The 15,726-nt window shown below is 39.0% G+C and overlaps 1 protein-coding gene across 2 annotated transcripts in view; it reads left to right on the top strand.

Moving 5' to 3' along the window:
• Positions 1-15,726, top strand: part of sog (chordin short gastrulation) — a 138,856-nt gene that overhangs the window by 103,480 nt on the left and 19,650 nt on the right. For both annotated transcript variants that reach the window (XM_089254566.1, XM_089254565.1), the window contains exons 6-11: positions 326-431; positions 1,869-2,010; positions 12,371-12,505; positions 12,641-12,744; positions 13,838-13,982; positions 14,093-14,337. In XM_089254566.1, the coding sequence (XP_089110692.1) occupies positions 326-431; positions 1,869-2,010; positions 12,371-12,505; positions 12,641-12,744; positions 13,838-13,982; positions 14,093-14,337 (877 nt within the window). The remainder of the gene's footprint in view (positions 1-325; positions 432-1,868; positions 2,011-12,370; positions 12,506-12,640; positions 12,745-13,837; positions 13,983-14,092; positions 14,338-15,726) is intronic.

The raw sequence follows: 15,726 nt of genomic DNA, 5'->3' as shown, positions 1-15,726 counted from the left end.
TACAAGTCTGGAGACTCTCCGTTCCGCCCGAGCGTTCAGTCCAGTCATTAAACTCTTCGACTACAGTTGCTTTTTTAACATTTCACAAATGCGGCGGTTTCGCTGATACTCGCTCCATGGCTCCTAGCCAGGTGGTGATAATAAAGTGACCAATCAGTGTATTATGGCGCATGTTCACATCTTAAATGCTGTCTACATTTGATTAATAAGTGTGATTTAGTTTACACGTTCCACTTTTGTTTAAGAGTAATAATCTTTTCAGGAAATTAAGCAGTAATTCTTATACGTATACTAATTGTAATTATTTTTTACGGAAAACCAACAGAATTTCCAGGCCATTTGCAGTTAGATTCACTAACGAGGAAGGCAGTATTCTGGAAGAGCATGAAGTCCCGAAGACATCGTCTCATCACCATGCGCTGCAATCGAAGGTTCGTAGTAATATAATTCAGTCTCTCTCTCCCTCTCTCTTAATGATTTTGCGTCTCGCGGTTTCTCCAGTTACAGTCTTTCTGTTATTTTCTCATAGAGTCTTAATAATTTGAGTTCCGAAATTTCCAAAGTTTTCCATATAATCCGAGGGGGTGCTGGGAATTTTTCGAAATTCTTTTTCAAAGTGCTTCACGTATTTCTTCTGTTTGATTCTTCCAACGAATGCGAGTAATTTCAGTTTTATGGGGGTTGTGATACTAGGCTGGGGCCTTCGGTGGACCCGACCTCCCCCCCCCCCATTCCAGAATTTTCTAAAGGCCCTTGTACAGTAAATTTATAGTGTAAAAAAAAATAATTTTCATATTGATCTCCAGGGATACGAGAGCCCCTGTCAGCTTCCCGTATGAAGAGTTCATTGGTCTTAGCATATATAATCTTAATGAAGCGAGCCAGTGGTTCTCAAAATGTTCGCTGCGGCTCCTAAGGGTGTCACCAACGCCTGTCAGGGAAGTCGCGAGGAGTTGATGTAGGGCAGGGGTGTTCAACCGCTGACACACCGCTGCCTGCATTTGATGTTTTAGCCTACCCCGCGGATCACTTAAGCTACACACGTTCTGGTATCAAAGAACTAGTCGGGCCATGCTTTGAAGACTCCTGGTGTTGTGATCTGTGCCTGTTACATTCTTTGAAATGGTTCTTTTCGAGACTGTTTTGAGAAGCTGGGGATGGAGAAAGTTGGAGAACCCACTGAACCAGTGTGCTTAATATGCGTCTACATGCGTGATTCACACGCATAAAAATTCAGTTTGACTCCTCTGAATTTCGTTGAAGAGTGAAAATACCTCTTTAAATTTTAGGTATTTTTTTTAAAGAAAGTTGTTTCTCACTGATAAAAAAATACTCTTTTTTGCCAAAACATCCCTTAAAATTTTAGAGAGGAGTGAAATTACTTTTCAAAATTATATTTTCGGATAGCACTGTACTGAACTAAGCCATTGAAATAAGTAATGAGTAAGTACGAACACGTAAGTCTAAGCCACCTCTTTCCCCACGATAAATGGATATAGACTTCGTGGGAGGAGGAGGCGAATCACCGAGGTTATCTTTAGTGACGTCCACCTCTACCCTTCCGCCTATGCCAATAACACTATTCTTCCTCTTCGGGGGCACCCCCATCGCCATTCCCCTATATTCACCTATGTCCCCACTCACCTAAAAGCCGATTTCTCTTCCTTTTTTTAGATATTCCGAGTTTTTAGTAGTCCGAGGTGTCCTCGGTCCCATTTACCTATTAATCGAAACTACTGTATTTCTTTAGCTTAAGTGTTAATGGCATCACTGGTTTCCCTGTCAAAAATCTCTCCATCAATTACTCATTTCAAGTGCAAAATCGTATAATATACAATTACATTTTTTTCCTTTTTTATAACGTTTAGTTGTGCGGTGTCTGGCGTAAGGTCCCAAAAATTTACCGGCGACTTCTTCAGAAAGACCGACTGCTGGTGCTACTCGCCACTGAGGAATACCCTGAGGGTATCGTTGCTGGCAGGATAATGAAGAACATACAAATAAATCCAGGTATGGAACCTATGAAAATTCTAATAATTTTTTCAAGTAAATATAAACATACAGCCGAACCCCGTTATAGTGAACCATCTGCGGACCCAATAAAATGTTCACTCTATAACCCAAGGTTCTATATATCCAAATTTGTTGAAGCATTGAAGTTAGTTAAATAGGTGTTCAGTTGCGACCACTGAAAAAGTTCACAATATCCCGGGTTCACTATAGCGAGGTTCGACTGTATATTGCATTTATAGGGCTAAGTTATTTGTCAGCCTTTATATCAGACTTTGTGTAAACCTTTTTTTAGAAAACGCTTTCTGTCGAGCTTGTAATTTCCCAAAAAAAAAAGTTTTCATTTGAGAAACAAACCAACTGCGACGCCAAAAGCGTAGATTGATGACAGGGATTGAGTGTTGTCTGGCAGGCAAAGTTCCCTCGCGTTCGTTTCGTTCACGTGGATTAAAAGATCGACTTCAATGTCAGTCGTCGCTCGTGTGTTTTCCATCACTCGCGCAAGTAACAAAAACCCATTACCGAGCAAGCGCAAGACTTATCAGAAACAGGAGCGCGGAGTTGTCATGACGCTAACTCTCAAGGATTCACGAAAAGGGAAAAATGATCAACAGGAATCTTCAACCTATTTTTCTATTTTTAATGCCTGGCGTTGATTTATTTCGCGCAAGTGTTATTATAATCACCACCAGACCCACGAAGTCCTTTGATCCAGGTAGTGTGTGTGTGTTTGCCACATTACTCCACTTTGCGAGTCACTATTTTCTTTACTTTTTTAATCTCCACACTGTCGAGAAATGTCTTGTCCTACCATAGTCTGTTATTTTAATTTTTTTTTTCTGTTACCGCGCCACTCTGAAGGTGACAGAGCTGGCGGAGAATGCGATAATCACTAGGAGACCACCCTATGCATGTCCTTTCCTGCCATCAGTGGTGTCTGTGACGCTCCTTCATCACACACACACACACACGAGCGCGGGCTTTCTAGCGATTGTGCTCGGCCAAACGACGCCAATCCAGTGGTGTAGACAAGAGAGTTGGTTGATGAGAAAGAGAAGAGAAAATGGCAACTTTTCTCTTCTCCTTCCTTCTTCCTCACAAACTCATCAGGAAAAAAAAAAATTTTGCTTCTATTCTTTTAAATGATATTAAAAAAGGGACTCTTCATGAGCCGAAACTTCTGTCACCATTTATAACTTGTGGCGGCTGAGGTAAGGAGAAAAAAGGTGTTGATGGGAGGAATGAAGAGAAGAGAGGATAAACCTTGGCCCGGTATAACAGTATCTAAATGCCAAGAGGGTCTTTTGCATGTTGCGGGGTTTGCACGCGTGCGCGCTGTGTTTAATGTAAACAAAAAGCTATCAGGACAATCTAACCATTCGAAATGCATTTTTGGGATGCACAGCGGATTTAGCGCATAGCAGCCGAGTAATTTGACCATCGGCCTTCGTTTGAGCATGTATAAGTTACATATCAGGTTCGGGATTAGCAGTCTATTTCAATTATTCTGCCACCTCTACGACCGTTTATGCATTTTGATAGGTTCGGAATAGGTTCGTCCTTAATGAGTCCTGTCTTTAAACCCTTTTTTAGTTTTTAGCTAAAGCGAAAAATAGATATTGTTCGGAAATTTTAACCGTTTTACAAACCGGTGTTCTAATTTCGGACGAATTGCATTCAGAAGAGAAGAGAAGGCCGTGCATTTTCTAATTACTTAAGTGACCTGAGACACTTCTACGTCTCTTAATTAAGTGGACTGAGACACGTTTTCAAACCAAAAAATAGTCCGCAGTCTTTTAAAGGTTGAGCACCCTTGGTGTAATAATTGAATTCGAACGGCTGGACGGAGCAAACAATGCCGCTGCTGAAATTTCAAACCATATTCGAAAGACCGAACATTATATACTCCTTGTCTTTCAGAGTAATGTCTAATCTACTTTCCCTAAATTTCGTAATTTAGCATGAATGGTGTGCATCAGTTCACTATAAGTGGTCAAGTCCTGCATACTTTATGTCCATCCCATGTGTAATGCCATTGAATCCGTTGAATTTGAGGTTGTTTTAACCTTACGAATACAGTGGTCGTTACCATAGCATGTTTTTCTAACGCGTCACGACCAGATTATTTAGATTTTATCTATTGGACCATCCAGAAATTTTCGAGCATTTTTATCTGATGTTATTCATGAGTTCAAAACGAATGAGCCGCTTTAAATGAAAGTTTCAAAAGTTTTTTTTGGGTTTTTTTTATTTGACACTGAGTAGATTACGACCATAGGTTCCATTGAAAGTATTGTTCGTCTTGATGGGTACTACCGTGTTTCCACGAAAATAAGACCCAACCAGAAAATAAGCCCTACCTTGCAATTCAAGCCCGAAGAAATCATTACATATATGATTGCCCATACTGGGAGAAGGAGAGAGAAAAAATTATACCCAAAGAAAATAGGAAATTAGGTTTTGACACATTAATAAGAAATAAAAATGCTCGAGAACTTTATAAAGAAATAATGAAGCAGTCATTAAGTATTTATCTAGAATACTGGCCTTAACTGGAAAGATGAATCAATATGATACTCTAATATGAACAATAGGGACACCTGCAGCTTTGTAATTTTGGGAACCGAACAATGTTTTTATAATTGGTAATGGCTTCATATTGTAATCTATATAGCAAATCTGTAATAGTCGAACTGGTCGACTTGTCAATGGACAATACTTTTATATATTTTTTTGGTTTATACAAAGAAATGTAAAAGTAAGGGGCTGGTTGACCAACCAGCGCCTCACTTAGTGAAGTCATACAACCCGGATTGTATTATAAGCGGGTTTTCATAATGAAACTATATATAACTTAATAATTTAAGAGGGCAGAGCACTTGCTAGTTAGCTAGTGCCCTGCTCAAGACATAATTGACGAAATGTATTGGGTAGAAGAAATTGGTACTAAAATGAGTAAGAATGGAGACAGCACAGAAGATAGTAATAACTAAGATATAAATTTGAAGCAAATTAACTGACCAATCTGCGCCGAGTGGATTCCTGGCTCTACTTAGACCTTCAGAAACAACTGTATACCCTTAGGGGCGGGACAGGTACAACTGAGTGTATACCTACCTTGATTTTCAGGCATGTTCGTAATAAAAGCCTTACCCCAAAAATGTTCGCTAATTAAAATCGTCAGTCAGATGAACGCATTTAGTACGTCTGTTGCTATACACGACTTTATCCAATTATAAAGTGATAATAATATATGATTATTATTATCACAGGTTTTTCGGACATAAGTAGGGCTTATTATCGCAGGTTTATTACGGACATAAGTAGGGCTTATTATAGCAGGTTTATTACGGACATAAGTAGGGCTCGGATTTCTATGACTTTGCATATTTTTTTATGATTTTGTATGTTTTTTCATACATTTTTCAGTCATACAATTTTCATTTTCTCCATATTTTCAGTTTCTTTTGCATATTTCAGTATTTTCGTGTGAAAAAATATCTTTTCCCCCCAGAATATTTTCTGAATTACTAAGTGAAAGACATACAGGTTGAAATCTTGGTGTCGGAATAACTGTACATTCATTCTATTAGTTTAGAGTACCGATTTCTTTTTCCCCTTCTTTCAGTTGAAGATAAAATTTTGAGGAGAAAATTTGTGCGGCTAATTAATTTTTAAATACCGAAAATGGTGACTTCCGACGAGAGGAAAACATCTCCAGAATAATAAATCCTGTAGGAATGACCAGACTTTTTTAATGGTGGAATAAAACAACCTATTGAAGGCACGGAAATGAACGACTACATCGAAAATAGAGCAGTCAGAGCTTGGAAAATTTCTAAAGCCTAACCTACCCTTGCCATATGTCAAGATCGACACTTATATGATAAATGATAGGATGAATTTATTGACAGTCGTGTGATTGAGCCTTTACCAATGCACTGCGAGCACAGGCTACGTGAACAAGAAATATTCATGACATGAATATTCATTTTAAAGTATGAGAGCACTATTGTTGTCTAATCGGAAGTCAGTGTTTCTATAGGAAATGTAGTCGCTGAAAAATTTGAGCAATTGGTTTTTTTGCACATCAAACATCAAAAGAGATATCACATGAAAATAAGCCCCTTATACATCTTTCGGAGCAAAAATTAATATAAGGCCGGGTCTTATTTTCGGGGAAACACAGTATCACTCTTCCAATTTTTTTCTAAACAGTTCACGAACACCCTGTAGCTATAATAACATCTCTTGTAAACCTATGCGGCTATAAAGAATGCTAAATGTGCCACCGGATGAGTTGTTCATGAAATAAAATTAGTACGGGGGGGGGGAATGCAATTTTCAAGGGAAAAGCGTTGAAGTTAATTTTCCGGCCCTGTTTGCGGGAGAGAAATGGAAAGGATTGCGAGACGCCGCCACCGTTCTCCAGAGTGGATACCTGTAGACGACGTTCAGTTCATGCCTCTTTCCACACCTGCAACTTTTTTTCTGTGTGTGTAAGAAAACTCTCTCTCTCTCCGAGCGTATATATACGTACCCTTTCCACCTCAAAATGTTTCTAAAAATAAACTTTTAAAGTCGGGATCGTTTGTGTTGTAGTGCAGTGGGAAAAACGTTTTGAATCTCTATCTCTCTCTTTTTTCTTCCTTCTAATTCTTGCTACAACTACCGAGAAAAAGGAGAAGAAAAAAAAATAGACTTCTTTCTTAAGTTCTGAAGGTGTGTTCTCATTGTTTTGCCAGACGAAACTATGAAGTTCTTAATGCAAGTGTACCACCAGTTCTAGATGACGGAGACTAGAGAGAGAGAGAGAGAGAGAGAGATAACCAAGCGCCATCATGTGGCAATTCTTTTTCTGAGGTTAGCAGAGTCAGTCACCAAAGAGAAGCTTCTCTTTATATATTTTTTGCTGCTCTTGCTGCTCTTTAAGTCAGGAATAGCAGGAGACGGAATGCCACGTCTGCCTTTTCTTCTCTTCGTCTCTCTCTCTCTTATTCATCCTAATCTTTTTTTTCACATATATATATCTTTCCCGAAAGGAACTAGTAGAAAATGAGAAGAAAAAAAAAAGTCTTGTCTCATTTCTGTCTGTCACTTTTCACTGTACAAGAAAAAAAAAATACTGTAAAAAAGAAGAAGCATCTTCCCAGAAAGAAAGAGTAAAATACAAATGAAGGAAGATGGCTGGAAGGTTGGTTGACCTGACGGATTGACACAGTGTCCTTCCTTCTCCGAGATGTTATTACTACTTACATCAGGTTGTATCCTCTCTCTCTCTCTCTCTTGGTTAGTTCCTGTTATACTCGTGTTCCAATTAATATTCATGGTTAGTTTCTGTGTTTTTATTTTTTTCGGTCCCGAAATATAACATTGCACCTTATGCCGGAACTGTAACCCCCCCCCCCTTCTTTTTATTTTAGGGTCACTGAGGAGTATATAACAAAATATTTCTCGATCGAAGGATACCGTCAGTCTCTCGAGATCGGAAGAGTTTTTGATTTTTATAAAACTGAAAGGCTTTTCTCTTTTTTTTTTTTTTTTTTTTTCAGACTTGAACAATTACTGCTGTACGAATTGAAAGATAATGTTTACAATGGCTCGAAAGCATTTCCACTAATGTGTTTATCATACGGGGTGCTTAGCTAACTCCTGTTGCCGCAAATTACTGGTGAAACGTTGATCCTAGAAGCATACCTCTAATTAGCGAAAGTATCCAAGTAACAGGTGGACTACAGATACGTCATTCGTATCAAAAGGGGCTGTATAGTTATTAAAATAACCAAAAAGTTAACTTTTTAAACAAACACCCTGTCATAAAAAATATAGTAAGAAAGTTGTCTCATCCGAGGCCAAAAACAAAAAAACATTCCACGTTTCTAAGTGCAATAAGTATTTGGCCGCTGTGGTGGTCGAGTGGTTATAGTGACGGACTCGCGATGCGAGGATCCGGGTTCGAACCCCACAGTGGTGGTCGGCTGAAGTTGGTTTTCTGTGGTTCCCAACTTCAAGGCGCAAATGCGAGCCGATCTCCCCGTTAAAAAGTCTCGCCACAGAGAGCAACAGTCCTACAACGATAAATCATTCAATCATAACACTTCACTCATAGTTAGAAAAACTTGTGGCAGATGGCAGCACTACACATAACAAGCATTACAGAGAAACAGAAAAAAACTTCACGTCAGGTTTCACTACACGTACACGCACATTCCCGCATGTACCGATTCGTTGAGGGTTCCGCGGGGGGGGGGGGTTGTGTGGGCGGGGTGCATGTGTGGGTGTAGCAGTAGTAGGTAGGGCCTCCAAAAAATGGCTCGGGGATCCATGATGTTCTTAAGTCAGCCAACTCGTTGGGCAATTTGCCTGTTGTGGCGTTGTATTTGTACTTCATTGAATTCAAAAATCGGAGGGAAAGTGAGGGTACATGAGGCAAAGAAGCGTTGTTCATTGGATTATGTTGTTCTTTCCAAATTTGAATTCAAATATCTCGGCGAATATTGCACTTGGAAACGTGGATTTTTTTTTCTTTTTGGCCTCAAGAGAGACAGGCCAACAACTTTCTCTAATTGAGTTTTTATACGTAGTAAAGTACGATGGCCTACATTTGCTATCCCAAGACGGAATAATTTTTGAGGCCATCCAACTAGAACCAAGTGATGTAATAAATACCACATTTATAAGTTGATGAATTTTCTTAAGTACAAAGCCATATATTCCCTGGTGACTATTATTATCTGCTCAGATACCTAACTCTACGCATTTCCATTGAGGAAAACTTCATGCAGAATTGACCCTTGTTTCAGACCTTCTCTTCATAACTACCTGTAAGAAGGGAAATCAGATTCTCACCAGAATTTCATTAAAATATTCTGTTTAGCAGAGTCCGCCTGTTATAAATGCAGTCGGCCCCGCTTAATCGGATATAGACGATTCCAGCACACTATATTCGATTATGCGGGGAACAATTAAATTGTCATTTTACAATGTTAGTATAGTTTGTGTACTGAAAACCGTTGAAGCATCAATATTAATAAAGCTTCTCGAATAAATCAGGCATCAAAAATGAAATGAAAATTATATTTCATTACAATGATCACACTACTAAAGAGTTTTACTTTTCATTAGGAACGTTAGTGTCCTCTATTGGCTCAACAGAGAACAAAAATAAAATAACTAAATGTACGTATTGAAGACAATCTGAATACTTGGAGGCCAGTAATTACTCTCAAATGTGTTTTTCCCCAAGTCCTAATTTGGCAATTTATTTTCCATTAATTCCAAATGTTCCATTCAATAAAAACATTATGTGTTTTAGTGGTTGGTGTGTATTAACAGTTAACGTGTGAAGCGTAATATTCGATTAAGCGGGGGGAAAAGTTGAAATTATCATATTAAGCGGAGAACTTTAACATTGTCTCAATGGGAGAAATTTTAGTACCGGAGGATTTTACCCGTTTAAGCGGACTTATCCATTTTTCCGTTATCCGATTAAGCTGGACCGATAGCATGTTCAAGCATCTACATAAATTCTGTATTTGGGTCTTGTTTGATAACGAAACTCTCTTGGTGTTATAATAAACTAAAAGATTGAGGACAAATAGGGTCGACTACAAAGTGGGAAAACTGTTATCCAAAGCATGTTTATTTGCTAGTTTCCATCCTATCTTTTTATTTCTTCCTTCAGTGGAAGTGTTTATGCTAAGTGTGAAGATGGAAATACATGGGTTTGAAAGTCCGCACCCAAAAAAAAATTTTCTTTTTCTTCTTTTAAAAAATAATAATGACAAATAAATAGACTAAAGCATTCAAGCAACACAAGGTGGCGCACGATTTTTTTTTTACAAAGGCTATAAGTACATACAAAAAGGAAAAGACCGTTACCACTTAGAAAAGCCGGGTCTTAAAAAAATAAATAAAAGAGTTAAACTCTAAAAGCAAAACATAACATGTGGCGACAGAGGTGCGCTGTTGCCATCGTCTTTCCTTGTAATGTCATGTCAAGTAAACAGCACAACCAGGCCCAGCCAAATATTCTAGCACCAAGCTGCGAAAAGGAGGGAAAAAAAATAAAAATTAAATAAAGTGTTTATTTACGCGTTGAAAAATGGCAACGCCTTCCGAATTTATTTTTAGCTCCGAGCTTATATGATATCTGTGAAGAGACGAACGGATATTTTGGCAATAGAATAGCCTCAAAGTGACAGTGTTGGAATTTCTCTACCCCCTTTTCCTTTTGTTAACTATCGAAATTAAAAATCAAAACATGTTTCGTTCGTAGGTTCACCATCATAAATACAATCGTAATAAATAATCATAATAATAATAAATCATAAATACAATCGAATATAAATAAAAGTGATTCGTACAGGGTAATTTTTAATCAGACGAATATTACAAACTTGAACGAGTAAAATAGACTGACGCAAACATATTTTTACACGGCAATGCACGTGCACAGGTGATGCGTTCAGGCCCTTGCGTTCTATTCAGGGGGCTGTATCAGACGTCCTGTCGCAGAGGTGGTGAACCTGCAGCATCCATGTCATCCGCAAAAAACTGAACGGACACACATTAATACACCAATACTTCGCGAAGCCCCTAGGAACAGCGACGCATATTTTGATCACTATACAGATTCATTGGGAATCGTGATTGAAACCTGAGATTGGTATGGTCATCAAGAGGACCTTATTTTGTCTCCTAGATTAACAATAAAACAATCTCTATTGCATCCTTGACGATTTCAAAAAAGAGCTCTGCTCTAAAGGGGGATTTTCTATATCGACACTTCACACAGGTTCATTACGGACATAAGTAGGGCTCGGATTTCTGACTTGGCATATTTTTTTATGATTTTGCGTATTTCGGTAGATAGAGCATTTTTCCTGATTTTCAGTCATTTTCAGGCACATTTTCATTTTTTTAATGCATATTTTCAGTTTCATTGCATATTTCAGAATTTTAGTGAGAATAGGCTTTTCCCCCCAAAATATTTTCTTAATTTTCAAGTGAAAGACATAAGCTGAGATAAAAAAGGGGATGGATCTTGGTATTCGGAATATCTGTACATTCATTCTATTGGATGGCGCTTTCTTTTTCCCTTTTTTCAGTTAAAGACAGAATATTGAGGAGAAGACTTGTGGTTGATTAATCTCCTCTTCAACGTCCTTTGGCACTGTCCTCTTTCCTATAGTGTGTTCCGAAGTATCCCAGTGGTTCCGAAATGCTTTGAATCGGGGATCCCCCAATTGTGGCAGTAGAAACTATAGCCCTCTATCACATGGAATTTTTTCGAACGATGGAGGACATTCTACCCCAGTACTAATAAATATGATGCGATAACAATGCATTCTACTGGGCTGCAAACCTTTTCATACTTCTATCCAGAGACGTCACCTCAAGTACAATTTTTGTCAAATTATACCAACATTGCTACTGCAGTCTACCAACGTTACACCACTGCTCTCTTTTGCACGTCACTTTAATTAAAACTTTTCTTTTCTAGCAATTTATTTGCAGTTTTTTTAAACTTAATATTGATCATTTTTTTAGTTCTACAATTGGACCGTGGACCACTAGGTCGTGGGTTCTTGGAGCGTCCAGGCAATCCCCTCCCCCCCCCCCCATTCAGGAACCGCTGCATTATCCAATTTATTCTGGTCAGGTCACGTAGATAACAAGGCATCAATGTTTTCACATCTTACGTAGTTTTCCGACAAGGCAATATCAATCCTAATATCTTCCTTTGTTGAGTCTGCTTGTGTTACTTACTGATTCTATGATATACATGATATCAATGTGGATGTTGGTAAATTTCATTCTAAGCAGCAACAAATTTTTTAAAGTGGTATCAATTTTGCATTAATATTCCACATTCTCACATCTGGCTAAAATCAATATTATTGGAAATAGAAGAAATACAGTCAAACCTCGTTAGTGCGTCACCCGGTTAAAACGTCACTCCGCTTAACGGATCACTTTTTGGAAGTCCCAATTGTCCTCAGGCAGGAATTGGCACAGCTATGTCTTACTCCGTTTAACGAGTCACTCCGCTTACAAAGTCATATTTTTGCTCTCCCAAGAGTGACTCATTAACGAAGTTTGACTGTACTCTCGAATAAATAAAGAGGAAATAAGTAAAGATGATTTCACTAACATCTTGTAAGAGACATCATTGTTGGCTCCTTTGATATGTACTATCTGTGTGGGTTGTTGTTGTTGTTGTTGTGATGATAAATAAAAATAAATAAATTAAATAAAAATTAAAAGAATGGTATTTTTTTTTACTTTGTAAGGCATATTTTCAGTTTTTTTTAGGACATAAATGCGTATTGTAACATTTGGCTTTTTTCCGTTTCAGACGTGTTTGGAGCATTGCTACTGTCCGACAGCAAATCAGAGGAATCTCTCGGTTCCGGTGGGATGGCGACTATTTTCCCGATCGCTGACAGCATCCACGTCACTCTCGGCTTCAACGGAGTTTTCACGTCTAAAGGTAAGAGCTGGTTATACGTACTCACTAATAAAAATGAAAGGTTTGGATCGAAGCTGTTTCTCGAGTGAAATATCGAAATTTCTTATCGAGATAATTCATTCCATGTGCATAATTATTTTTCATTTTTATGTGAAGATGCCAGAGATGTACCTTTGATCGTCGGCCTGTCTTTGGTCCATCAAGATGGTTTCAAAGAAGTCGTTTCAGAGTCAACTACGACGTTGCCAAAAGCCCATCCGGTAAGTCCCAGTCAATTTTTCCCCCAATGACCTGAATTTTGTCATCTTGTTGTTAAAATATTTGAAAACGATATGTGCGTGTGTGTCAGGTTGTTTTTTCCTCTTCTTTTTCTACGCGAATAGATCTTTTAAATCATCTTTCACACCAAACAGTGTGCATAACAGAAAAGTTGGCTCAACGAAACTACTTTAGATGCTTATGTCTCGAGAAGTATATACGTTACTTCCAAAGTCCGAAATCCGATCGATTCGCGAATCGGTCGAGAGATTTGGCCAGACAATTCGCGAATCGGCCGAGAGATTTGACCAGACAATTCGCGAACTGCCCGATTTTGATCTTTGACCGTTACATATATTCGTGAAAATTTTTGGTGTCTGCGAATAGATCTCGAGACAAATTCGAAATTACCTTACTAGTATTGATGCGTCTTCTCTCTCTCTCTCTCTCTCTCTCTCTCTCTCTCATTTGCGTCCCAGTCATAACGAAGTTGACGTAACGAAGCGTGATAAAATTTTTTAACTGGTCATATCTCGAGAAGGAGGCCTATGTGCAACACGAGAGCATTTTTTGGTGTGTACGGATAGATCTTGCCGACAAAAATTCAACATCACCTTTTTGATGCTGATACGCTTTCTGGTTTGCGTACCAGGCACGCTATGCACTTCCATAATGAAACTGTTTTACGCTATATTTCAAGAAAAATGAAACGCAGATGGCACCAATGGCATCGAGGAATAGATCTCACTGAGACAAATTCAACGGTATCTCGATAGTGTTGATACGTCTTTTGGTTTGCGTACCAAGCGCGCGGTAAACTTCCATAACAGAACTGTTTTGCACTGTATCTCGGGAAGTATATACAAGATTGAGTTCAATCTCTTTGTGAGGCAGAAAACCCACAATACTTCATTTATATGAAATCTTCTCCAGTTTCACTTAACAGACCAAACTGCATTAGTATGTAAAAAGGTTTAAAAGATGTATTCACGTTGCGACCGTGTTGATTGCACAGCCTATGCCCAGTTTTCTTTTTTTCGTCTTTGAAATAGTATAATCATATAAATAATTAAGATCATCGTCATTATATCATAGGACTACAATGCAGCAACAGTGAAACTTGATCTATTGCCAGAGCTCCAAGAGAAACTTTCAACTGCGAGTTTCGAACTGAAAATATCTTCTAAAGATGGATTCAGATCACTCAGTGGAATCATCACTCCCAAGATAACTTGCAACGGTAACAATAACATATATATATATATTTTTTCTCAACATCACTTTTCATGTCACCATTAAATACTCGACATCATGCATAATTTACGTTTACTTGATTCTATTCCATAACAGTTTTCCAAGCGGTCCTAACCCCGAGCGATAGCGCTGAGTTGTCCAAAGACATTGCGAATGGATTCCTGTTGCTGGACATCGGAAGTGACGGATACATCAACTATAAGCTGCGTGTACACGACGGAAACGCGGACAGGATGGACTCGATCAAGTTGTCTTTGGAGACGGACGTGGAGACTGTGGAAGGTGGTACTGGAGTCCGCCAGCTTCAGCAGGTGACCCAGTCTTTTGCTCCCAGAGCCTGGGTGAGTTGGAAACCCAGACTTTTGTTAATCAAAATAAATGATATGGTCATTCATTCATACTTCATACACCATACATGCTCAATCTAAGACCCGCGGAAAAAATGTGGCCGTCGGAGTTATCTGATGTGGCCAGTGATAAAATTTTTTAAAATTAACTAAGCGGCATATTTAGAGAGATCACTTAAATGACCCGCGGTACGGTTCCATATCGCTTGAGTTATCCACGGCACAGTTGTATATCAGTTAAGTGTCCTGCGGCACATTCCTCAGATAACTTAATTGACCCACGGCGTATTTATGTATCACAGAGGCACAGTTTCAGAGCTCTTAAGCGATCCGCGGCACATTCCCAGATCACTCAAGTGGCCTTCGCTGGCTTAAATCACTCAAACGCCCCCATTGCGTATCTTCATATCACTTGAGTAGCCCGCGACACTTTTTTAAACCAATGAAGTTTGCCCGCATACCGGACCGTAGTGCACACAAGGCCGCCACGGGTGGAAAATGAAGTGGGAGGGGAGCCATCACAGGTTGTTAAGATGGGGGCCACAGAGAGCCGTGAAAAAATGAAAAAATAGTCTGGATGTGAAGAAATAAAGCTTTCAGGTGTGAAATATAGTTGGAAAAAGTGTGCGTGCGCGCGCGCGCGCGCGCGCTTTCAGAATCTAGCAGAATTGCCCATAGCATCAAGGCCCCCATCTCAACTCATGTAAAATATTTTCTAACAGGCTATCTGCTTAAAAAAACCTTGAACACAATGGCAGTTACTATTTCGGTGGTCACTCTCTGTATAACCGCCATGCTACGAAACGCCTGAACACGATGGTCGTTTATTAATAATAAACTTTGCGAAAATATGATCATCATGCTCCAAACATTTTTGAACGCGACGGCAGTTTTTTTTCTTTTTCATGTATGAAATACTATTATGCTACTAATATACCCACCCGGACATGATGGCAGTATTTTTCATAAGGCCATCATGCTGCCAAAAATTTGGGAAAGATGGAAATTTTTATGCGTGAATATGTATAGTAATATAGTCCTGGATAAGGGGCCCCTGGTTAAGAGGTTGGGGGGTGGAAGCAAATGTAATCCAAAGGGGATCTTGCCTTAGGCGGATAAAAGGATAAGAAACATTATGCCAACATAGTGCCTTATCTAATAGCCAGCGATGAATGGTAGCAGTTTTTGTCTCCTGTCCAAGAGTTTGAATATGCATATAAAAAAGGAGATTCCTCTTTGTTACTATTTTCTTCTCTAACTTGGCATCAATGACAGCTCTAAGGAGAACAAACACATATCCGATTCTTACTTAGCTGAAACCTCTGAGTTAGTCCAGCTCAACGCCAGCATCCCCCCCCCCCTACAACCGATAGCCTTGTGTTT

The sequence above is a fragment of the Pholcus phalangioides genome, unplaced genomic scaffold (genome assembly GCF_987345545.1).
Source record: "Pholcus phalangioides strain wild (caught in Gottingen) unplaced genomic scaffold, Ppha-v1.0 ptg000042l_1, whole genome shotgun sequence".
NCBI classification, from domain to species: Eukaryota; Metazoa; Arthropoda; class Arachnida; order Araneae; family Pholcidae; genus Pholcus; species Pholcus phalangioides.
Note: the sequence above shows the minus strand (reverse complement) of the source record. Positions and strands in the feature narration are given on the sequence as shown.